Genomic DNA, 24,069 nt, shown 5'->3' on the forward strand with positions numbered 1-24,069 from the left:
AAGGTAGTTTTTTACAGGGCGCACTGACCTCAGACAGAGAGGGAAAGGCTCAGTGGATTCCTCCCTTTGCATTCCACTTGTTATCTTTTCTATGAGCAACATCTCTGTCCAACTTTGTTCTCCAAAGCCCTCTTGGGAAAAAAAGTCAGTTTTAATCATCTCACATCTTTTTCTCTATTAGTCTTTGTTATTCAAATGCCTCATTCAGCTTTGGGCAATCAGTCACCTGCAGAACTGGACTTTCACCTTTCTAGCTTTTATCTCTCTCTCTCATTCACTTTTCCACTATCTTGCCTCTTTTTTTTTTGTTCATCCCTGTTTGTACTGTAAACTCAGCACACGCCGACAGGAATTCACTCTGAAGGGCGTGGGCGTTCGGGTGTCTACACAACCTACCTGTTGCAAGTAAAGGTCGAGATCAGGCTCAGTGGAAAAAGAGGAAAGGACTGAGGAAAGAGGCTTAATGAGTAAGAGTGAAAGAAGAAGGGAAGCGGCTAGAACAAAACAGGGAAGTTGAGCAAGATTCACCCCTCCCCTTTCTACCGCACTCCTCCTCCACTGGTGCCTCCCTCCTGCAGTAACCCCCCCACCCTTACAGCTCCCTAACACTACTACTCACCTGTCCAGTTTCACCCCTCTCCCCTCCCCCCAAGCTCCTCCTCTCGGGGCAGGTGAGCTGGTTGTGGGTATAAAGGTATGCTAATGTGAAGCAACCTATCTTCTCTGCTCTGGGTGGTGCGGAAGACACAGGACGCAATAGGGCTGAGAGAGAGAGTGTGTGTGAGAGAGAGAGAGAGAGAGAGGCGGAGTAGGAAAGTTGCAATTTAAAAAAGACAATTGGATTGACTGTTCTCAGACTTGCATTGCAACCATGGGGCTGGGAGTAAGTATTGGAGCTTTGTCACATGTTTTGGACTAGTTTTTAAGACTCTTTAGATTAAGATTAAGCTGGTTATGATTTTCAGTTTTGAGTGCAGACCACGTTTTGTCACAAGTTATTGGTTAAGCTTGACAGTTGTGGTTTGCCTGACGTAATTTGTACTTTAGTTTCGAAACCTGCCGTTCAAAGGCAGTTTTTTTATTTCCAGTTTTAGAGAACAAACTTTTCATATTGGAGATATTTATGAGAGCTGTTCACAGTCCTTCTAACAATGATTAACACACGTTTTACAGCATGTTTGAACAGCAAAGTTGACTCTGCTTTCTGCTGTTGCTTGTGCAACTTAAGAGGAAGCTTCAGAGCAGGCTTCCCACATGTGCTCGGTCTTGTTCAGAGGCTCATTTTGTGTCACTTTCTTCAATCCAGAGAGGGAAAGATGAGTACAAATTGGCAGCAACCTCAGATGGCGGGGAGAAGAAAGGGAAGAAAGGTAAAGGGGACAAAGATATGGACGATCTCAAGAAAGAAGTTGACTTGGTGAGTACACAAAGAAATGTAAAATCTGTTTGTAATGTTTTAAGTGCTTAAATGTCAGTATGGCGACACTTGCATTGACACTTTGTAACATTCAGAATCCACCTTGATTCAAACAGAAAGGAACGGGCGTTCAATAGAGAGACATTCTTGAACTTTACAACCATTTCCTTCCAAACACATTGTTCGCCCCATGCTTAATGACACTCTTGTTCAGGCCCTGTTAACACAACTGGTCAGTGTAAGTCACCACCATCAGTCACAGCAGCGATAGTCACGGCTGAGCAAACCTCCGCTTTGACCTCATGGCCAGTCACATGAGATGTAGCTGTCTGCCCCGTATTTCATAAAGATTACTACTTACACTGCTGCATGTCTTGTCACATGTCATTAAGGAGTTCACAACTATACTTAACTTCTCAGTCATGCTTATCTAGATTAGTTTTCAACGCTGAAATGTTGGTTGAGAAGCTCTGTTGTCATTGTCTTCTCAAAACATGTGAGCTCGTCCTTTTTAATGCAGCCAGTAAACATATATTAGTCTGCTTCTAATTTCCTGTCAGACTCTCAGAGCATGAGTCGTTTATTTTGTCTTTACCCACAATCACGCAAATACTAAATGTGCAGATGTAAAGTTGCATGCATAGAGGTTTAGGTGGGTTTCCTGTGTAGAACAGTCACCCAATTTCCACTGGTGTCAGCTTTTTCTCAGTCTGTATCTGTAGCCGGCTGAGGTCATTTCCCAAGGTCACTCTTGCATTAGGTTCATCTGCTAGTCAATTAAAGATCTAATAAGTGATTTCATACCACAGACTGTTTGTTAGTGGCAATTTAGAGGCCAAAATACATATGTCAAAGGTGTCAAGTGTTGTTAAGGTTTCATCTGTATCTTAAATTATCTCCGTCTTCTTGAAAAGTTTCCCAAAGTTGTTCTCACTTCTGTGTTCATCGTTGCGAGTACCCTTAAAATGTCTCGTTAAGGACAAAGCTTCATTTTAACTTGTGTCGGGTAGTGTCCTTCACAAGGTCAGTGCACAAAGAGACTTATTCAGGTCTCATCTTAAAGTAGACATTAGTCAGCGTGTTAAAATGTCCTGCTAGTATTGTGACATCATCATAATTATCATTTTCTGTAATTCTGTATCATGATGACTTCTAGATGGCCTTTGTCTTTGACAAGGTCATCAAGTGAAGGTGTCAATAGATGCTGTCAGTTTGTTGCATACATGCTGGTGTAACTTTCCAAAGACTGCATATATAACAGAATTTGGGAGTCATGGATTTTTGCCAGTTTTATAATTAATTCTTAAATTATTGCATGTTTTTTCTGCAGTGGTCGCTGCCCAATGTCACCCAGCAGGTCACAGATTACTGCAGTTTATTAGGCAATAAAAGTCCCATCTAGGTGACATATTAATGATTATTGTCTGCCATACATCTTAACTAGATCTCAAAGTCCTGCCGCCGCTGAAGGACATCTCAATGTCCTAGCAACTGTATCGCTACTCTGCCATAACTGCCTTAACTTAGAGTATCATTTACTGCAATTAACTGAAAGCAGTGTCTTTAGTGTGTCTCCTGAGGCATGACAGTGGATTGTGTTTTAAGAAAGTTTGAGTTTCAGAGGTACATTTTTTACCTCTGAAACTCAACTTTTGATGGTCCTCCAGATTTGGTTAAAGAATAATAGCATATTGGGCCACAGTAAAACAGTAATAAGAGTGTAGGTGGGTCTCTATGGAGTCCATGAAGCCGATATGTTAATCATTATTGCACCATCATGCAATTATGTGAGACGTCAAAGTCCACCTAAAGACAATGGTGACTATTCCCATAGCAACATAAAGCAGCTAGTGATTTGATAAAATGCTAAATATAGCAACGTGCGATTTGAGTTCAACATCAAGAGGAAACTAGTCCAAGAGTGTGTGTCTGGCCATCCAAACATTATCCAAACGTTTGTGTTTATGAGCCACAGTATCAAAGCCAGTGAAGAAATTTCATCTGCAGGCTTCAAAAGAACTGCTGACAAACACTCAAAAAAAGCAACAGTGGTTTGGGGCATGTGATAACACATTATCCACGCCACATTTGTCACGGAACACTTTGCTCGCTTATTATGATGCAAAACGGTGGCGGCCCGGGCAAAACTGTCCAATTACACCCATTTTCTCCACCGACCGTAAAGAGTGTAAATGTAAAGCGACTCTTCCAATAACAGCTTCACATTTTCAGTGGTCAAATTGCTGTTATGTAAATGTATAATATTGCATACAGTCCAAGCAGTGGATGTGAAACAAGCTTTTAAAGGTCAGTGTAAACTTGTCCTTGCATAATATAATGGGGCACTGTCACTGAGTGGTGTGAACTGATGCTTCATTCATTCCCTGTCATTCATTCATTCATTCATTCAATGTGGACTAACAGTAACTGATAACTAAGCTGCCATCTAATATAGGGAATTTGCTCCAGCTGCAGATCATAAAATGAGTGTGTTTAATAAAGAAATTTAAATAAAACCGATTAATAAAACAGGCCAAAAGGGATGGTTTAGATCTTTTGAAGTGAGGTTGTGGGTAAGGCAAGGCAAGGCAGCTTTTTTGTGTTGCACATTTCATACAAAAGGGCAGCTCAAAGTGTTTTACAGAGAAATAAAATATAAAACATAATAAAGGATACATATTTACAACAAAATAGTAAAGAGCTAAGACATTAAAGGTTAAATTGACTAAATATATTAAATTTTTAAAAAATAAAAATCATGAACAATAGCGAAAGTGTTGACAACAGGAACAGAGACAAACAATGTTTAAAATCAAGTTTAAGAATAAGTTTGCAGTCATACAGGGTACAGTAGATGGCAGTTTGTGCGCCCTGTTAGAAGAAGCGCTGTAGAAGCGAAGCGATGTAGCGCTGCAACCTAAAAAACAGTTCTACTTGAAAAAAAAACTATTTCAGTTTAAGTTTGTGCTATATTTGAAATTATTTCACTGCTTTGCAAAGCCGTCAATTTGTGATTTCCGACGCTCTCTTCAAAGCCATCGGACGCCACTGAAAGAAAAAAAAATATTTTTTTATGTTTTTGACTGTGGTGTATTAAACGGTAGGTTGGCATTTACCAAAGTCACACAAAAACCTGAACAAACTAAAGCACCATTTCCACCAAGCAGTTTGGTTTAGTACACATTTTTTGCGTTTACATTGTGAAAAGTTGTAGATGGTTTTTTGTCACACTTCGGAGATACGGTACTAAAAGGTTGAGCTAGAAACACGGCAGTCAATGATTGAGGAGAGAATCAACACTCTTACTCATGGTTGAGTCATGGCTGGTTTAGAAGCTTATGTTCATATTGTGACAAGTGTTTTCATACAGTAAACTATAACTATAAAATGAAAGGGTTTTTTTACAACTGCCCTTCAAAAACTCCAAACCGTCACTTGAAATCATATGATTGAAACTGCAGTCTCATATTTTACCTTCCACTCCATGTAATAATAATGAATACAAGCACAGGGCCACATAATGACACACTTTATATGTACATAATAGTTGAGTCATTGCATTTTGTCAGGATGTAGCAAGCTTTGCAGCTTTTAGTCCACAGTAAAGTAATTGCAGAGAAAAAAAAAACTATTATTGCCATACTGAAACGGAAAATTCAGCACCATTACAGGAATTTGTCACATATGTGAGGTCAGTAAACCACCACAGAAACCAGCGTGGGCATGTTTTTACTTTGTTTCACTCTCTTGGATTTTGTATAAAGATTACAGTACTTTTGACAATGTAAAAAATGAAAGGTGTGAGTCAGATATTATTACAGATCATCCAAAATGCATTTGAAGAATCTATTCATTCACTCGCTGTAGGCGTTATTCAGCAAACACAGTGTAGGCACATGAATGTGGCAGCTTCTCTTGTTCATTTGCACTGTAATTTGCATTTTTCCTCCGTTCTTTCATTCAACCTATTTTTTTTGTGATTATAGACACTATGATCAAATATTTACCTGAAAACAACACTTTGGCTGATCAAATCATCCAATAAATTAATTTTGTTTTTGAGTTCAGCACTGAAAGGGCAGGCTTCCCCAAAATGTCACACACGAGCAATACTCTTGGAGGCAAACATCAGTATATCAGTTGGGTGACGTTGATTCGGCTGGATGGGCTGTTTGCTCACAGCAAACTGTTTGGATGAGCCCATACACAACTGAGCTCATGGCGGCTCAGCTTTTGTGTTTGGCTGCCACTTTTCAGTCACCAACAGACTAACTTTACTGGAATGTCTGCTTTGACTAATCTTGAAATCACACTATATGGACCAGCATGCATCCGTAATCTGATCAGATGGCCGATTTTGCCTTGTCATCTATGTGTACCTTTGGGGGACATGACAGGACATTCTTTAATCCTCAAAGGAGATAATATCTGCGGTTTTAAAATGAAAGGGATTTCAGCTTGTTTTACGCAATGTCTCTCAATCTTTTTCTCCCTGTTTCTCTCTCTTTCTCTCCATAGGATGATCACAAGTTAACCTTGGATGAACTTCACAGAAAATATGGAACCGACCTGACCAGGGTAAGCACTTGCATGTGTGTGTCTATTTATTTTTGAGTGTGTGTGATCCACAGAGGCAGATAAGCCCAGAGGCAGGGGAAGATATAACAGTTACTATGCAAAACTCTGCACAGACTTGAAGATATTTTTTCATGTAATTATCCATTTCAGTGTGTTATAGTAGTGCAGAGTAGTGCATAGACAGAAAATCTCCTAGTGTCCAGCATAATTTTTTTCAAAATTTTGCTAATTGATTACACATAAAATGTAATCAATTAGAACAATTAGAACAATTAAAACAGTGTAGTTGCCTTTAGAACATAGGCAAAGGCAAATTAATGTATATAGCACATTTATAACTTTCATAACTCATAAGTGTTTTACAGATTAATCAAGTCAAATACTTATTTTTGACAGTCAAAAGTTAAGGAGCGTGTGCTCCATTGTAAATAATATATAATAATAAAAGCCTTGTCTTAATAAAGGAAGGGATTCTGTCCACACAAATGCAACAGGGCTTTTAATTTGAAACAGAAGGAAGTCTTGAGTTAAAAATATTTATTTATTTTATCTATGACATATTCCACAGATATAGACATTTAAAATAGAATCAAAAGGTGATGCTAATATGACTATAAACAGATCATTTTCACTGCTACTTGCTGCAAACCATGTGCTTCATATGCAGAAAAAGAAATAGGTGACACTCTGATGAGCCTCAGCCACGCTGCTCTGCTCACATGGGCTGGTCGGTTGCTCTATCCTGTTAGGCTGCATTTACACCAAATATGCCATGGCCTGTGGAAAGAAGTTTAAATGGGATCAAATTTTGGAGAATCGCAACACTGATGCTGCATGGGCCAATCACATAATCAGCACTCCCGACTGACAAATGCCAGCAGTCTTATAAGTAATACAATCTTTGTATCATTTGACATTATAGTTGGTAAAAGAAAAATAGTGTGTATCTTTTGTGGCAGTAAAGATATTATAATACAGACAATCAAAAGGAATTCTACAGATATTTTCAACCATCTTGAACAAACTTACTGAAGATAAATACTAGATGGGGAGATTGGCTTTCTGTTGTTGGTCTCCACCTGCGCTCCACCACAAATTGGCCATTTAAGTGACACTCCCATGACGCTGCACAGCCCTGTTGTTAATCGCCCCAGGCCTGATATGGTGTGAATACAGCCTTAACATGCGCAGCAAATGAAAAACAAAAGGTTCCGGGACGCCCATGTGCTGCTCAGGTAGGCGGTGTGGCCCGTTGGCTGACATTTTCTCGAGTACTCTTAAGAGGTATAAACTGTATGGTAACAGGCAATGGGGCATCTCACAATTCATCGATCTTATGTCTAAAAAAACACAGCCGCTCAAGTCACAAGTAAAAGTCAGACTTATATAGATAGTTTTGTTTTATTTGTCCAGAGATAAAGACCTTTTGAGATATCTGCCTTCAATACAATGCAAATCAAGAATAATAATAATATTGTTATTTGTATTTATTTAATTAATTTTAATTGGCTTAAGCTTCACCGGTTTAAATACACATTTAACACACATTTTAAAAACACATTTTCTGACCAGAAAAGAGAACTGCATTGCTTAAAGTGCGATTAAAAAGGTCCCTAAAAATTTGAACTGATCTACTCATTTAACAGGCTGTATATTAATCAAAGCGAGTGGAATATAATGATGTTGACTCACAATAACCAACACTGACATGACAGCAGAAATCTTAGAAACATGTATCTAAAAAACTGACAAATACAATGAAAACTATCTGCATGGTCATATCCCACGAGATGCAGGAAAGAAAATGTTGCTATTTGGTGAACTGACACATAAAAAATATCACAAAATGTCACATTGTATAGAAAAAAAGGGGAAACTCAACTGCTATGCAAAATGTAATTTCCATGTTTTGATTTTGGTCTTCATCAAGCTGAGGACACATACACACACAGAATCCCATTACACAACTCAATACAGTCCTACACCAGCCGGATGCTTGACTGATGCTGATTATCCGCTGAAATCTGATCTGTCTGAGTTTTCCCCAAAACAAAGACTGCATTCACGCAGGAACGCCGATCTTATTGACCCTACCAACAAGAGAAAAAGTACTGCTTTTCACTACCTGTCCAAGGAGACCTTCAGTTATACTTTACTCTTAATTCTTCAACATTTTTTACACTAAGAAACCATGGCCTTGACCTTGTTGAAGTACACACTGTTCAATAATAACAGAGATACAACCTGATTGTCCTGTCTCCTTCTCTCACACTGCAATCACTCGCTCCATATCAAAATATGTGATTGACCACAAACTGTGCTTTTTACCATCTAATTACAAACTTGTGAAAAGAGAAAGCAGTAATTATAGATTAATGAGATCTTTCTTCCTACGGATATGGTTTTTGTTTCAACCAAACTTTAATCTCTTAACCACCTCCTGAAGTAAAAGCGGTGCACCTGTTTACCAAATGAAACAGTTCAGCAGGAAACATGTCGCCCTGACTCGTCCTTCATAGTGCTTCCCTCCAGTAAAAGAGGACAAAGCTGATGAGTTGCAGGGCATTAAACTGGACACACAGGTTTTCCTTTTATTATTTCCTTTAGTCTACACAGCCAGAAGCCTCTCTGTTTTCTGTCAGTGTGCCAAGCTGCTGCATGAAAGCATGTGTAGAATTTAGGTACAGTAAAAAGAGGACATGTTATGTTTTGGGTTTTTTTAGGTCGATACTTGTACTTCGGGTTTCTACTTGAACACTTACATGCTTCAATGTTTAAAAAAACAGCATTTTATCTTTACTGTCTGAGCTAGAATGCCTGTATTCAGCCTTTGTCTGAAATGCTTTGTTTTAGCGCCTGTCTCTTTAAGCCCCCTTCATGAAAAAGTTCTGATTGGTCAGCATTTCCAGCTCTTCCATATGCACTTTAGTTGCAGACAAGGAAATGACTGTAACACTGTAACGCTATAGCGGCACATTCTGCAGCGAAAAATAACTATTAAAAGCAGGAATGTCACCAGAAACCAGGGAGAATTAACAATATTGGCAACCAAGACTACGTGTTTCCCTGACATTAGCATGTAGCCACATTTAGCAGTGTATGAACACTTAGAGTAGCGTCCCTGGAGCAGATGACCATATAAGAAATCCGTCACTGAAAAAAAAAAAGAAATCCGTCACGATCTGACCTCAACTTGAAGCCACAGAAAAGAAAACTTCACAGGGAGAAATGTTCACAGGGATTACTTTTACATATGTTTACCTCATTATTTGAAGCTTTGGCCATGTTAAATATAAGCATCCAACTATTGTTACAATTTATTTATGACAGAAAATGCACAATATGTCCCTTTAAAATCAGATTTTTGTGTCTCTGTTTAGGGTCTTTCCAACTCTAGAGCAAAAGAGATCCTGGCCAGAGATGGCCCCAACGCTCTAACGCCTCCTCCCACAACGCCTGAATGGGTCAAGTTCTGTAAACAGGTAAAAGTCACTTCTGAGCTGAAACTCCCAGTCGGGTGCTCCACTCAACTCCATGCAAAACACAAACCTATTTTGCATATTCAAGTTTTAGAAATGCAAATCCATTCAGATTCGTTGCAACCAGAAGAGTCAGCAAACTCTTGATACTTAAGTGTTATTTTGTTTTCAGCTGTTTGGTGGTTTCTCCATGCTGCTGTGGATTGGTGCTATCCTCTGCTTCCTCGCTTACGGTATTCAGGCTGCCTCAGAAGACGAACCGGCAAACGATAACGTAAGCAGAACTCTGTTAGAGTATGATATAAATTAAAGAACTAATACCACTAAAAGTCTTTTCTCTCTTCCTGTAGTTGTACCTGGGTGTTGTGCTTTCTGCTGTCGTCATCATCACTGGTTGCTTCTCCTACTACCAAGAGGCCAAGAGCTCCAAGATCATGGACTCCTTCAAGAACCTGGTCCCACAGGTGGGTTTTAACCTTTTTTTGTTGTTGTTTTTTAACAGAATAACTGAAAAGTTCATTTATGTCAGTGGTGGAATTTTACTAAGTACATTTACTCAAGTACTGTACATAAGTACAAATTTGAGGTACTTGTACTATACTTCATAGGGAAATATTGTAATAAGAAGAGTTTTTAAAATGTGATGTTATTTAATAAAATAATAAAATATATATAAATAATAAAATGTTTATGCAAGTACAACTGAAACAATTTGTTGATTAACCAATTAGCTGACTCAGAGAATTGCCAACTATTTTGCCAAATATTTATTTGGGTGATTTTTTTATCCTTTAATTTAATAATTTTAATTTTGGGCTGTGGTTTTTTGTTTTTTTTTACATTTTATTTTATTTTGAAGTTTTGTAGGGTGTTTTTTCTATTTTTCTTTTAAGAATTTTGCACTTTTGAAGTGTGATTTTTTTATTTTAAATCAATCAGAGGTGGAGGGGTGGGGGGCATCAAAAATATTGAGTTCATCAGCATTACCACACTGATGACAACTTTTTTTCTTTCATCATCTGGTTTCTTGTTGCTAAGAATTAAAAAAAAAAACTTTTCAGAATGTTCAACGTGTATAAATCTGGTCAAAAATGTCCCCAAAACATGTATATTTTTTATGTTTGTTCTCCTAGCAAGCCCTTGTCATTCGTGATGGTGAAAAGAAGAGCATCAACGCTGAGGAAGTTGTGGTTGGAGATCTTGTGGAGGTGAAGGGTGGAGACAGGATCCCTGCTGATCTGAGAATCGTTTCTGCTCATGGCTGCAAGGTCTGTACCTCAAAGACCTGTTTTAATCTCACCTTGCAGATATTGTTATGGAGACATGGCTTAAAACAACACTTAAGATATTGAATATTTATGTGTCATTTTCAGCATTAACCTTGGTCAAGTAGACACTAAGATAAAGAAATCATGATTTACTCACACACAGTGTCAGTAAAACTGTAAGTTAAGTTGCCTAACATCTGTTGGGAAAAAAACTAAATGTTGACAGATGTGGCATTAGTTTATTTCTTCATTCACTTTCTGAAAAAAAAAGTTTCTTTTGACTGAAAGATCAAAATCACTCCTCTAGTTTGTTCCTTAGTTTTTTTTATTTATTTTGACCCAGATGTGGCATCTTACATCTTCCTGTAGACATCATGTCAGTTTCACTTCTCTGGATATCTTTATTATTTCATTTTTTGCCTCACTTTTTATCCTTTCTCACACCATCCACTTCAAATTCTGTTGCTTGGCTATACATCACTGGACAGTTTAGGTCCAAGACACTTGTCAGACAGATCTTCTGACCCAGTACGAACCTCGCAGACCTCTCAGGTCACCTGGTTCTGGATCAGTGGTTGTTCCAAAAGTCAAAACTAAACATGTTTACACTGCCTCAAGCTTTTATGCAGCTCAAATTTGGAATAAATTGCCAGACAAGTCAGAACTTTCAGCTCCAGGCTAATGATCTACCTGTTTACTATTGTATTTAATTCATTTTCTTCCAAAACACATGTATTTGTTTGTTGCTTTTATGTTTATTCTGTGTGCTTGAGATTTTTTTTGTTCCATTGTTTTACTGTCAGTGCTTTTGTCTGTTTGCTTTCACTATTTTTATTCTTTGTGCTTTTGCTTGCTTTGCTTTATTGTTTTCATTATTTGTGCTTTTACCTGAGTAATCTGTAAAGCACAGTGGGCATTAAATGTGTTTTATAAATAAATTTTCCTTTTCCTTCAGGTGGACAACTCCTCTCTGACTGGTGAATCAGAGCCTCAGACTCGTACTCCAGACTTCTCCAACGACAACCCGCTGGAAACCAGGAACATTGCTTTCTTCTCCACCAACTGTGTTGAAGGTAAAGAACTAAAGAATAGCAAACAACACAGAAATTGTTAAGGCCAAATTAATTAAATTTGAGGCCAAGTTAGAAGGAAATTAAACTTGTGTACATCTCAAAAGTTTTGAAAGTGGTGGACTGCAGCATAGCGGGGATCAGACCTTTAAACATCAACGAATTTCACTGATTAAGTGACTGATGAAGTTGCAACATTGGCGATCAAGTTGAAATTTTCCTATTGGCCGTTGTTTTTCTAAAATAAATAGGTGTGATGGTGTTTCAGCTGGTGATGTGTTTGCCTTCACAATAGTTCTTCTGATCCACTCCCTCAATACATACTTAGTTTTTGTTACCACACAATGTGTTTGTCACTTTGCCTCCAAACTTTGATCCAGAAAGCAGAAAAAGAAAAGAATTCCCATTAAAGACACCACTGACTGTCCCTGTAACAATATGGCCACAATTTAGTTGGTTTTTGCCCTACTCTTGTTTGCGATATCACCCAAAATATCTCTTGTTCTTTCCAGGTACTGCCAGAGGAGTCGTCATCAACACTGGAGACCGTACCGTCATGGGTCGTATTGCCACCTTGGCTTCCAGTCTGGAAGGCGGCAAAACTCCTATCGCCAAGGAGATCGAGCATTTCATCCACATTATCACCGGTGTTGCTGTCTTCCTCGGTGTTTCCTTCTTCATCCTCTCACTTATCCTCGGATACGGGTGGCTGGAGGCCGTCATTTTCCTCATCGGTATCATTGTCGCCAACGTGCCAGAGGGTCTCCTGGCTACTGTCACTGTAAGTTGTGTTCAGCATCTCATTCTTGAATAGATTTTTTATTATGCAAAGGCTGAAGATAGTATACGTTTGAACACTTGAATTCTGTCTTTAGGTGTGTCTGACTCTGACTGCTAAGCGTATGGCCAAGAAGAACTGCCTTGTGAAGAACTTGGAAGCCGTCGAGACCCTGGGCTCCACCTCCACCATCTGCTCTGACAAGACCGGCACCCTGACTCAGAACAGGATGACCGTGGCCCACATGTGGTTTGACAACCAGATCCACGAGGCCGACACCACAGAGAACCAGAGCGGGGCTAGCTTCGACAGGAGCTCCGTCACCTGGGGCGCCTTGGCCAGGATTGCCGGGCTCTGCAACCGTGCCGTCTTCCTGGCAGAACAACAAAACGTCCCCATACTGAAGGTGAAAAACTTACCTGGTTAGCTAAACGTTTTGCTCCAGTTCACCCATTCTGATCAGCACAAAGGAGTCTAAATAATTCATCAGTGGAGGAAGATATCAATAACATTGTGTCTTGTTCCTGGTCGCAAGCAAGCATCACCTCATATATGAATAATTTTCTTCCTCTTTGTTGATTCGGATACAATACTGAAATGAATCTAAAGATGCAGTGACTGTGAGGGAGGTGACTTGGCGTAATGACTTGGCAAGAGACTTTTTGGATCCAACAAAATACAAACGTAGCTAAACCACACCACAAATCTTTATAAAAAGCACTCAGCATAATTAAAGGCCTTTTCAGAAATATATAGCTGCAGCTATAGCAAGAGGTGGCCAGACAGACCCATTGATTTATTTTTTAATGAGTGCCAACAAATCTTTTCCTTTCTCAAACTGCACAGTGGGTGCAGGATGGATAAAAAAAATGCTGTTTGAAGTTTTGTTGAAGGAGGTAGCCATTGTTTTTGAAATTATCGGGAGGGCTTTGACTTCTGTTATATTAGTTTTTGTGTTTTTTATCAATGTTGTCCACAAATTGGATCACTGATCTTTGCTGACATCCACAGAGAGATGTAGCCGGTGATGCCTCAGAAGCTGCCCTGCTGAAATGTATCGAGCTGTGCTGTGGATCCGTCGCTGGCATGAGAGAGAAATACCTGAAGGTTGCCGAGATCCCCTTCAACTCCACCAACAAATACCAGGTAAACATAGTTTCCCACAGCATCACAGCTCCTTAATTTGTTCCACTTGTAGTCTGTGCAGGTGAAGTGATGAAGATTGAGGCGATATTTGTGGTATTGGAGGGTAATGTGAATTTCTGCCCTCTAGTGGTTGGCCTCATTAATTTCTTCAGTGACCATTTTTTTGGTATTTTATTTATGATTTTTTTTTTTCCTTTTTTACAACACAAAAAAAGAGAAACTAACAAAAAACATGACAGTATAACAAAATTAAACAAACTGTCAGTAATGACAAAAATGTCCATGAAGGGATGGTTGACACCTCTTCCTCCTAAAGGCGGATTTGTAGTTGTGTGTTGGCACTATGCAAAGCCTACACTTTTGTAAGCATTTAAACATTTGTAAGGGTGTGTCACCCTGCAGTTACACCTCCAAAATGCTGGTGGGTAGTGGGGTTTCTATGAAATACTGTAAAGTTTGATTGATTCAAAACACCTAAAACTGACAAATCTTGTTTTGCAATAACCAAACCAAACATCAGGGCTTGTTTGGGGAAGAGTCAAGAGAGCAGATGAAGCAACCTAGTATCACAAAGAAACTGTCAGGAATTAGCTGCCTGCTGTATGTGTCCTTGCACAAATGAAGAAATTTATCCCAAAAACTCCAGAGTTCATTGACAATTTTTGACAAATCAGACCATCATAGTTAGGAGTAAAACTGGGATTGGGACAAGTATTTCAGAATCAGGTTTTCTTCTTGTCCCACAGCTCTCCATCCACAAGAATGCAACTCCCGGAGAGACCAAGCACCTGCTGGTGATGAAAGGCGCCCCAGAGAGGATTTTGGACCGCTGCTCCACCATCATGCTGCAGGGCAAAGAGCTTCCTCTGGATGATGAGATGAAAGACGCTTTCCAGAACGCATATGTTGAGCTGGGAGGACTTGGAGAAAGAGTGCTGGGTATGAAATCGCTCCTTTCAGCTACATCTTGACGTGTTAAATTAGCTGGTGGAGAAAAAGTAATCTGACAAGTGTTTTTTTGCTGTCTTACTCAGGTTTTTGCCATTTCAACCTGCCCGATGACCAGTTCCCAGATGGTTTTGCTTTCGACACTGAGGAGGTGAACTTCCCCACTGAGAACCTGTGCTTTATCGGCCTCATGTCCATGATTGACCCTCCTCGTGCTGCCGTGCCAGATGCTGTCGGCAAATGCAGGAGTGCTGGAATCAAGGTATGCAACTGTCGTCTTTTTCAGGTGTTCAGTAAATATATGTATCATTTTAAGTCCAGAGCTTAAAACTTTAGCATCTTGTATTTTTCTGTCAGGTTATCATGGTGACAGGTGACCATCCCATCACAGCTAAGGCTATCGCCAAGGGTGTGGGTATCATCTCTGAAGGCAATGAGACAGTCGAAGACATCGCTGCCCGCCTGAACGTACCAATCTCAGAGGTCAACCCCAGGTTAGTGCACTCACCGAAGCTTAGGTCTGACTTTTCTTGTGGCATTAAATATTAAGAATAAGACTTTATGGCCGATGAACATCCTGCTTAAAATGACTTTCATCAGCTATATGAAATCTTCCGTCTAAACGTCTCTCTTCTTCTGCAGCAGTTTTTCCATATACTTGATCTAATAGATAAAAATTAAATCAGCGCTGGCTAACAAGGCAATCTACTCAGCCAAAAAGGCTTTTACCATTAATTCACTGCAGACAAATAAATCTGCATAAGTCTCTGAGCTGGTGGCTTAACTTTTCTTCATCAGCAAGTTTACTCTGTGTGTTTAGATCACTGTCACACTGCAGAAATACTGTACCCAAACACATATTTAAACAACTGTCGTCTCGGCAGAGTCATCATGCAAGAAATTCCTGTTTGTTGACAGATGAGAAAATGCCGCCTGTCAGTAGCAGGCTCATTGCCAAGAAAATGTTCATTTACAAGGAATTTGGCCTGGTCATTTGATACCTAGCAGTAAACATAGGAAGACTATATAAAAGATTATTATCTAAAAGATAAAACCAAATACTGAAATAGTCAAGAGACATAACTAAACCAGAAATATTTACAGTAAAGGTGATGTTGCTGGGTAAACATCTACGTCCCTGAGGCATTAAAATCTAAAAGAGGGCAGTGTACTCACTGGCAATGCCTCCAGGGGATACACCCTATTATATTCCCCAATTTTGCAACACTGTAAACAACAAATTCATTTTTATATGATAGAAAAAGTGGCATTGCGTGACTTCACTTATTTTGAAAGCCTTATGTCACAGAGATTATTGAGAGCGAAATGTGTTTTGAATGTTATTATCATACTGTCTGTGATGTGTCAGTGTTTTTGTACCGGTGCTATGCACAGATCTGACACCTGCTCGCCTGCCTACTCGCTCTCATCCCAAGATCTCTGAATCTCTGTGCACCAAGGCGGCGATGTGAGCCGCATAGGATACAGCCGCCAGTTCAGATACATTTCTAACATACTTAAATATAGGCAGAATTTTAAAATTACACACAAGTTTAATGCTACAGTTTGTCAAAAAAAATAAACACATCATCTTTTTAGGGACCCATTCAGTGCTTTTGTGTCTCAGGGACTCACGATGCTGAAAACCTATCAACATCACTAAAATCTGTTTTTATGAAGAAGACTGACTATACAGTTTAAAAAAATGTATTGATTTTGTGAGGTAAAGGTCCAGTATTTTAGCAGTTCCAGACTCCTGAAGATGTAGAGCACTAAATATAACTTTTCCTGGTGATGCCATAATTTTCTTGAAGGGATTTCAAGGCTGTTGCTGTCTGTTTTTGAAAGAAATCTTCTGTTTCCCAATGATTTTCTCTTTTTATTCCTGCAATTATACCCAATCCTTAGTTTTCCTCTCAGAAACAGGATGTGGGCTTACTATTGTTGTCCTAACGCTGCTGTGATTTCCTCCCCAGGGATGCCAAGGCCTGCGTCGTCCACGGTGGTGAGCTGAAAGACATGACCTCAGAAATGCTTGACGATGTGCTGAAGCACCACACAGAAATCGTCTTCGCAAGGACCTCCCCTCAGCAGAAACTGATCATTGTGGAAGGTTGCCAGAGACAGGTCAGCGTCAAAGAGAATTTAAGACATTTTCGCTGACACACGTGGATAAAACGCTCTCAGAAATGTCCTTGATTTTTGTTTGATAAGAAATTAAAGCGTGAACATCCTAACACTTCTTCCCTCTCTCTGCAGGGAGCCATTGTGGCTGTGACAGGTGACGGTGTGAACGACTCTCCCGCTCTGAAGAAGGCTGACATCGGTGTCGCCATGGGTATCGCTGGATCTGACGTCTCAAAGCAGGCCGCCGACATGATCCTGCTGGATGACAACTTTGCCTCCATCGTTACTGGAGTAGAAGAAGGTACACAGAGGCTTAAACTAGTAGAAATGTTGAAAAAAAGACTGCAAAAAGCACACATTATCTCACTCTTCTCACAAAATTAATTTCTAAATTTCCTCTCCAGGCCGTCTGATCTTTGACAACTTGAAGAAGTCCATCGCCTACACTCTGACAAGTAACATCCCTGAGATCTCACCCTTCCTCCTCTTCATCATCGCCAACATCCCTCTGCCTCTGGGAACCGTCACCATCCTCTGTATTGATCTGGGAACTGACATGGTGAGCTCTTTGACTGTTTTTCATCAAAGTCATTATAAAATCAAATCTGTCCAACAAAGAGCTACATCTTGTGAATTTGGATGTAAAATGTACTTGTTGTCTCCCAGGTCCCTGCTATCTCCCTGGCTTATGAAGCAGCTGAGAGCGACATCATGAAGAGACAGCCCAGAAACCCCAAAACAGACAAACTGGTGAATGAAAGGCTCATTAGTATAGCCTACGGACAGATCGGTGAGCATCATTTAACGATAATTTATTTGTTTTGTTAAAAACATAAAAGACAAGACAAGGAACAACAGACAGGGTTATCATAGGTTGCCTGAAATGCTTGATATCACGTAAAAAAATGATTAAAAAAACACAAAGAAATGAAAGCAGCATGGTTACGTTTCAGTATCAAGGACTGTGCATCCTTTAAGTCCACAATTGTCCTTTAACACCCTACAATGTCCTTACGATCCATGACCCTGATTCATGGAGAGACCGTTTTTCTTCTTTTTTCTTTCCTTTTCCTTTTTTAGAAGGGGGGAGTCTTCGACTCATTAATAAGCCAAAGTCTATTCTGCTTATCATAAAATACGGTTCTCCAAACAAGCTAAACATGTAAAATGAAACAGTTACTTCAAAATCAAATAGGATTTCCACTTTTTCCAATATTTTTCACATTTTTCAATGGCATATCTTCACATACATTTCCTTAACTATTTCTATCCATTCAGCCCTTGTTGGAGACTCAGAAAAGAGTTTTTTTGTGCTGCTTTTCTAAAGTGAAGCTCTTCTTGTCTTTTAGGTATGATGCAGGCCACAGCTGGATTCTTCACATATTTTGTGATCCTGGCTGAAAATGGTTTCCTCCCCATGGACCTGCTGGGGATCAGAGTCCTGTGGGACGATAAATATGTAAATGACCTGGAAGATAGCTACGGACAGCAGTGGGTGAGTAGCACTCGTGTTTTTAATAATGCTGTTGTGTAAATATTTCACTCAGATTTTCAAGTGAAGAACAGAAGAGGAAAAAGTGCTAATCATTTAAAATTTTTCATCCATCAGACATACGAGCGCAGAAAGATCGTAGAATTCACGTGTCACACAGCTTTCTTCGCCAGTATTGTGATCGTCCAGTGGGCCGATCTGATCATTTGTAAAACCAGGAGGAACTCCATCCTGCAGCAAGGAATGAAGTACGTACATGTACAGACATATATGAAAGTACAGACGGTGGCTTCCACTTCTCACAAGATAAATTCAAGCAGGGTACTTTTTAGCCTGACCTATGTTTTTAATATCAGGGCTGCTGGATTATGGTAAAAATCATAATCATGATTATTTTTAGTCAATATTGAGATCACAATTATTTAACCCAATTACTCATTGACTTTGGAAACATCAGGCACTGACTGAACTTTCAAACAAATTTAACTTTTAAACAGCAGGTGTTCTTAAACTTTTAAAAAGAAAACAACTAATTATATATATATATACACTGTATATATAAAAACATGCAAGAGAGACTGCACAGTTGGCAGAAGAGCCTTGGACTCCAATTACTGTGAGCAGCATACACTCGAATTAATTACAATATAATGTTTTTGAATATATTTGTCTTTTTCCCTGATGCTTTGAAAAAGTTGCCTAATGTGTCCCTTTTTAGAAATAAAGTCTTCTGGAGGGTATTAAAAGCTGCTAAATATAGCAAAAAAGACACCAATTTGGTCTCACTGGGAACACCGCCAATAATGAAAGGGGTGCGCAGGATCGTTAACACAAAATAAAACAAGAGCATCTTTTCGAAACGGAACGTGGCACAATATTCGTTTTTATTTGAGTATCTTTTTTTTCATAATAGCTTGAAGCTAAAATCGTAATTGAAAATAAAATTTTACCCAGCCCCACTTTATGTCTTACAGTTCAGTCATGCAGACTTTTATTTGACAACAGCAGGTGTGTTTCCAACAGTTTTTATGCACATTTTCAATTTGTGCACAAAATCGCCGCCAAGTTGAAACACTAAAAATAAAATAAAAAATAATAAAATTGAAAAAACAGTTGAAATATAGTAAAAAACGTTTTTTTATGCTTTGGGGAGGTAGAAAAATTGGTGTATCAATAAAAGGTAAAGTGAGTAAGGAGATGTACCATCATTGCAGAGGCCACTGCACACTCTCTGGATAGCTTTTAACAAGCTTATGCACACACAGATGTTACCAGAGGTCATCCAAGAGCACAGAGCTGTAATATTAGTTGCTCAAAACTCTATTTCTGTTGTTTAGTGCACTCTCTGTTAGTTTACATCAACGATTTCCTTTATTTGAGGTTTGATTTGTACTCTCTTAATTATCTTTTCTTATTGCACCCTCTTCAGCAGTGGCACTTGACTGGAAAATTAGCGCCACCTCATACTTATCTCAATAAATCATCTCCTAATATTCGCATAAAAAAAAGCTAATTTAAAAAGGCAAATAAATTTGCATTTTATTTTGCCATGTTCAAGAAGAAGAAAAATAATAGAAAAAAATAAAATTCACACATTTAAATAGAAACCCAAATAATGTAGTCATGAGTGTCAATCAAATGACAAAACTTCTGAGGGTAAATTGTTTAATTGGGCATCCAGATCATTTGGGGGATTTGTTTATGACTTCAAGAGTTGTCATAATAACATGAATCACAGTTTAGAGTCATCTTAGGTTAATTAAGTAACAAGACAAATTGACAGTGTTTACTTTTTGCTACCACAGGAATCGTATCCTCATCTTTGGTCTATTTGAAGAGACAGCTCTGGCTGCCTTCCTGTCATATTGCCCGGGCATGGACGTTGCCCTCAGAATGTATCCTCTCAAGTGAGTAAAACACACACACCTACACGTTTACAACCTTATATACCAAACTATGATTTTACACTCAAGAATAAAGCTGGATTTATGTAAATTTAAACCAAATCGTCTCAGTTTCCATGTTTATGGTTTATTTTTCCTTTTTTCTGATATTTTAATGACATTTACTGCTTTTCCCAGCGGCGTCCTGCCAATGAGTACAGCCAGTGCTTTGACATTGTTTTCCTTGTACTCCCCAATGATGAATTTTAAGTCAGCGCTGTTTTAGCTTTATTATCTTGTTAAAAAAAGTGGATATTATCTCATGTCACCGGTGATTTCCACTTCAGAGGCAGAATAAAGCAGGGGAGCTGTTGTGCTAATGAGATTCTTTGCCCAGCCAAGAAAAATAGAAAGCAGCAAAGAGCACGTCAGGCTCATTAGCTCAGGTGTTTCCTCATCTTGTTCTCCATCGTTGTTGTTGTGCCTGTACTGCTTCTCCTCCTTTCTTCCTCGCCACCTTTTCATCTGTTCCCAGTGCTTCAGACTCCTTACCCACCCACTCAACCCTCTATTTGGGCAAATGCTGAAAGCTAACCTTGGCTTCTCCTTCTCTCTGTCTGAGTCTGTGTCTCTCCAGACAGGTTTTGTCATCTGCTCCCTATTGCTGACATGCAAAGCATGTAAAAAAGCAAAGCAAAGCAAATATTGAACCAACTAAACATAACATTTGGCTAAATCAATCACTTTTGCTTTTTAGACACTCAAAGGCCTTGATCAGACAAAGCAACATTAGCGACATGGGACGTTTTTTTGTAATTGTATATGAATGAGAGTGCAGCTTTTTGCTTACTACTTTTGTGTTGTTGAGCACCTCATGTTTGAGCGTGCTTTGGTGGCGACGACAAGTGATATCATACATGATTTGTTTCAAGCCAGGCTAATTTTAGCGTTGCCCTAGGCAACCTGCAAGACATATCTGCACAAATAGTAGCCTCAACCACTTTCTAACATTTCATCAACCATAATTAGACCAGACGATTGACAGCAGATTGTCAAACTGTCACTAAATCATCCCAAAATAAGCCTTGAATCGACCACCGTCAGACCAACCGGTGGTACTTCCTGTGATTTCTCCTTTCTGATAGTCTCTTGTACCCGCCTGCATATCTGTTTCCCCACATCCAGTCCTAAAGTGGCCTCTGCTTGTTCATTTTTGTTTCAGATTTTAAGGTCCAGATCTGTGTGTTAACTTGGTATCAAAATAATGGTTAAACTAAGGATGGATGATTCAGCGGTTGCCTATGTGATGGTTTGCATGCTCAATTGCTGTCTGTCCATCCACACTTTAGGCCATGCTGGTGGTTCTGTGCCTTCCCCTACTCCCTACTCATCTTCCTGTATGACGAAGCTAGAAGATATATCCTCAGACGCAACCCAGGCGGTAAGACCTTTTTTGATTTTTGCTTTTTCAGGCAGTTTAAGCCTTTGTGTTACACATTTCTGCCTCTGTTGTCTGTATTTGGAGATGAGCAGAAGGGTGCGAGGAAGACAACATTATTTAATTTTTGGCCAAATGAGAAATCGGATTCAGGATATGTCACGTAAATGTTTTACTGTCCAAAGAAAACTATGTCTCTCTAAGTTCTTCAGCTTTCACCGAAGCGTTCCTGTATTGTCTAAGGAAATTCTCCCGCTTCATGAGCTAAATAAACCATTTAAAACCCCTCTGGGTTTGTTGGAAAATGCATTGTGACAGAGCTGAAAAGGCTGTTTTTCTCAGCTCATTAAAAGTTTATTGGAGACACAGGAACAGTTTATTGTAAAAGCACTGGTTACTAATTAATTCATGTACCATGACACCAGGAGTTCTAATTTAATGCTGGTTTGAATGTCAGTGTATCATTTAAAATTGACCAAGATGTCAATGCAAAAATAAAAACAACACAGCAAAACTTTACTGGTTCTCCCAAACTCAACTGAGATCGCTTATAGTTTTTGAGATATCCTTTTAAAGAATAAATAGGCCGGCAAATGAGCTTGATCACATGACCTGACATGATGATGTAATGTCAGTCATGAGCAAGTATGATGTGTAATACAGAGAGCAAAAGCAGAGGTGTGTTAGTAAATGATGTATCGCATGGGTGGTGAACAACGTGTGTTCAGTATCTGTGCATGTGCTTCTGTATCTTTGTGTGTATTTGTGTGTGTCTGTGTGTGTTATCCTGGCCACAACTGCGTCTCCACACAGACCAGTGAACTTTGGCAGATGGCAAAGGCCCGGCGGGATTTCAACCCTCAACCCTGCCTTTGTTAATGCCTCGTTCCACCCACAGAGCTGGGCAGAACCTGCATGCAGGGCTGGCTGGGATGCAGCTGTATTTTTGTGTGTGTGTGTGTGTGTGTGTGTGTGTGTGTGTGTGTGTGTGTGTGTGTGTGTGTGTGACTCTGTTACATCTGAGCCCCGCAGCACAGATCAGTGAACATCCTATTGCCCAGCCACAGTGAATAATGTGTCACAATCAGACAGAAAAAACAAGTTAGGCTGACACAGTTTGCACTTTGAGGATTTGATTTTAAGTTGCCCAAACAAAATCTTGGGAAATGAGATGTGTCCTCGGCATGGGCGGTATCTGTTTTTGTTTTTATATGGTATATTGCGGTGCCCGACCGGCGAGCTCACTACGTTCTGCAGGCTGTCTTGCCATTTTTCATCAACTCCATACCTAATGGCTTTATTAAAAAAGAGAAACACAACCATACACTTTCTGAATTCATGTTTCTCTCTTTAACCTGTTGAACCTGTTGGTTTTTGTTTGTCTTTTTTCACGGTGCCCATGCTAACAGGTTAGAGCAGCCTCACTGACGGTGTGAGCTGCACTGCTCAGGCACGGCTCATCGAGAGAAACAGAGTCTCACCTGTTTTTTTCGGCAAAAATAGACAGTGAACATGGTGTTTTGAAAATCCTATTGATAATGTTTGAGTCACTGTCAGCCAGCATGAACGATGAAATCATCCTGCAGCCTGAGTGCAAAGTTAAAGGCCACCGCCTTTTTAGATCCATCCCTTCTTTTTCAAAGACAACAAGGAGAATATAGGCCCCAAATGTGAAGCAAAACATTTCAAAAACAATGTCCCTAATTCTGTCTCCTTTGGTTTCTAGGTTGGGTGGAGCAGGAGACGTACTACTGAGTGAACACGACACAAGTCACGGAGGGCACAGTCAGTGTTTCATCGTTATTTACTGCCATGTTACATATTTGTCTGTTAGTCAGACCCCAAAAACACAAAGCATGGAGGAATTAAGAATATTTTGATGTATATGTCATTCACAATAAAACATTTCCGCACCACTGTACACTGAGGATGCCTGAAATTTTATTATTTTATGCACACAATTTTGTTGCTTCTCTCACATGCATAGGATAACAAAAACAGCATTTCAGGCATTTCATGCAGGATGTTGTTTCAAGGTTCAATAGATATGTACCAGTGAGTCAGGGCCGCTGACCCATGCAGCGGGATTATCCACCTCAACAGTTCCTAAACTTGGGCTCTGGAGTCAGATCAGAGAGGGGGCGTGAATTTGAAATGAAGCAATTATGATCAAGACAGAAAGATAAAGCAAATGTGATGTTTATTACAGGAAGAGGTGACCAGCTGTGACTATTACTCACATGCAATACCTCCTACTTTAAACCCAACAGCTTCCTTGCACTACCCACCACATTTTGTGAACTATTATATACATAAAAAAGGGAAATTAAATCAAATGTGTTGTTTTTGCTGTACTTGTGACTTAAGTTAACCATTGCTATTGAAATCAGTGAATTTTCTGTTCATTGACTCATCAGTGTTATCTGCTGGATTTTACCTTTTTTA

The 24,069-nt window shown here is 39.4% G+C and overlaps 1 protein-coding gene across 1 annotated transcript; it reads left to right on the top strand.

Annotated features, from left to right (window-relative positions):
* The first annotated feature begins 713 nt into the window (after window positions 1-713).
* On the top strand, window positions 714-23,545 carry LOC121962712 (sodium/potassium-transporting ATPase subunit alpha-1). The gene is made up of 23 exons (XM_042512968.2): window positions 714-883; window positions 1,307-1,417; window positions 5,936-5,995; window positions 9,376-9,477; window positions 9,647-9,748; window positions 9,825-9,938; window positions 10,608-10,742; window positions 11,698-11,815; window positions 12,325-12,593; window positions 12,688-12,996; window positions 13,602-13,736; window positions 14,483-14,675; window positions 14,771-14,946; window positions 15,042-15,178; window positions 16,661-16,811; window positions 16,944-17,112; window positions 17,216-17,370; window positions 17,478-17,601; window positions 18,161-18,306; window positions 18,421-18,551; window positions 20,109-20,210; window positions 21,536-21,627; window positions 23,351-23,545. Exons 1-23 carry the CDS (start codon window positions 872-874, stop codon window positions 23,377-23,379), a joined length of 3,072 nt encoding a protein of 1,023 aa, XP_042368902.1. The 5' UTR covers window positions 714-871; the 3' UTR covers window positions 23,380-23,545.
* The last annotated feature ends 524 nt before the right edge of the window (window positions 23,546-24,069 follow it).

This window comes from Plectropomus leopardus, chromosome 24 (genome assembly GCF_026936395.1).
Source record: "Plectropomus leopardus strain MGB_pleo_1.0 chromosome 24, ASM2693639v1, whole genome shotgun sequence".
In the NCBI taxonomy this organism is placed as follows: Eukaryota; Metazoa; Chordata; class Actinopteri; order Perciformes; family Serranidae; genus Plectropomus; species Plectropomus leopardus.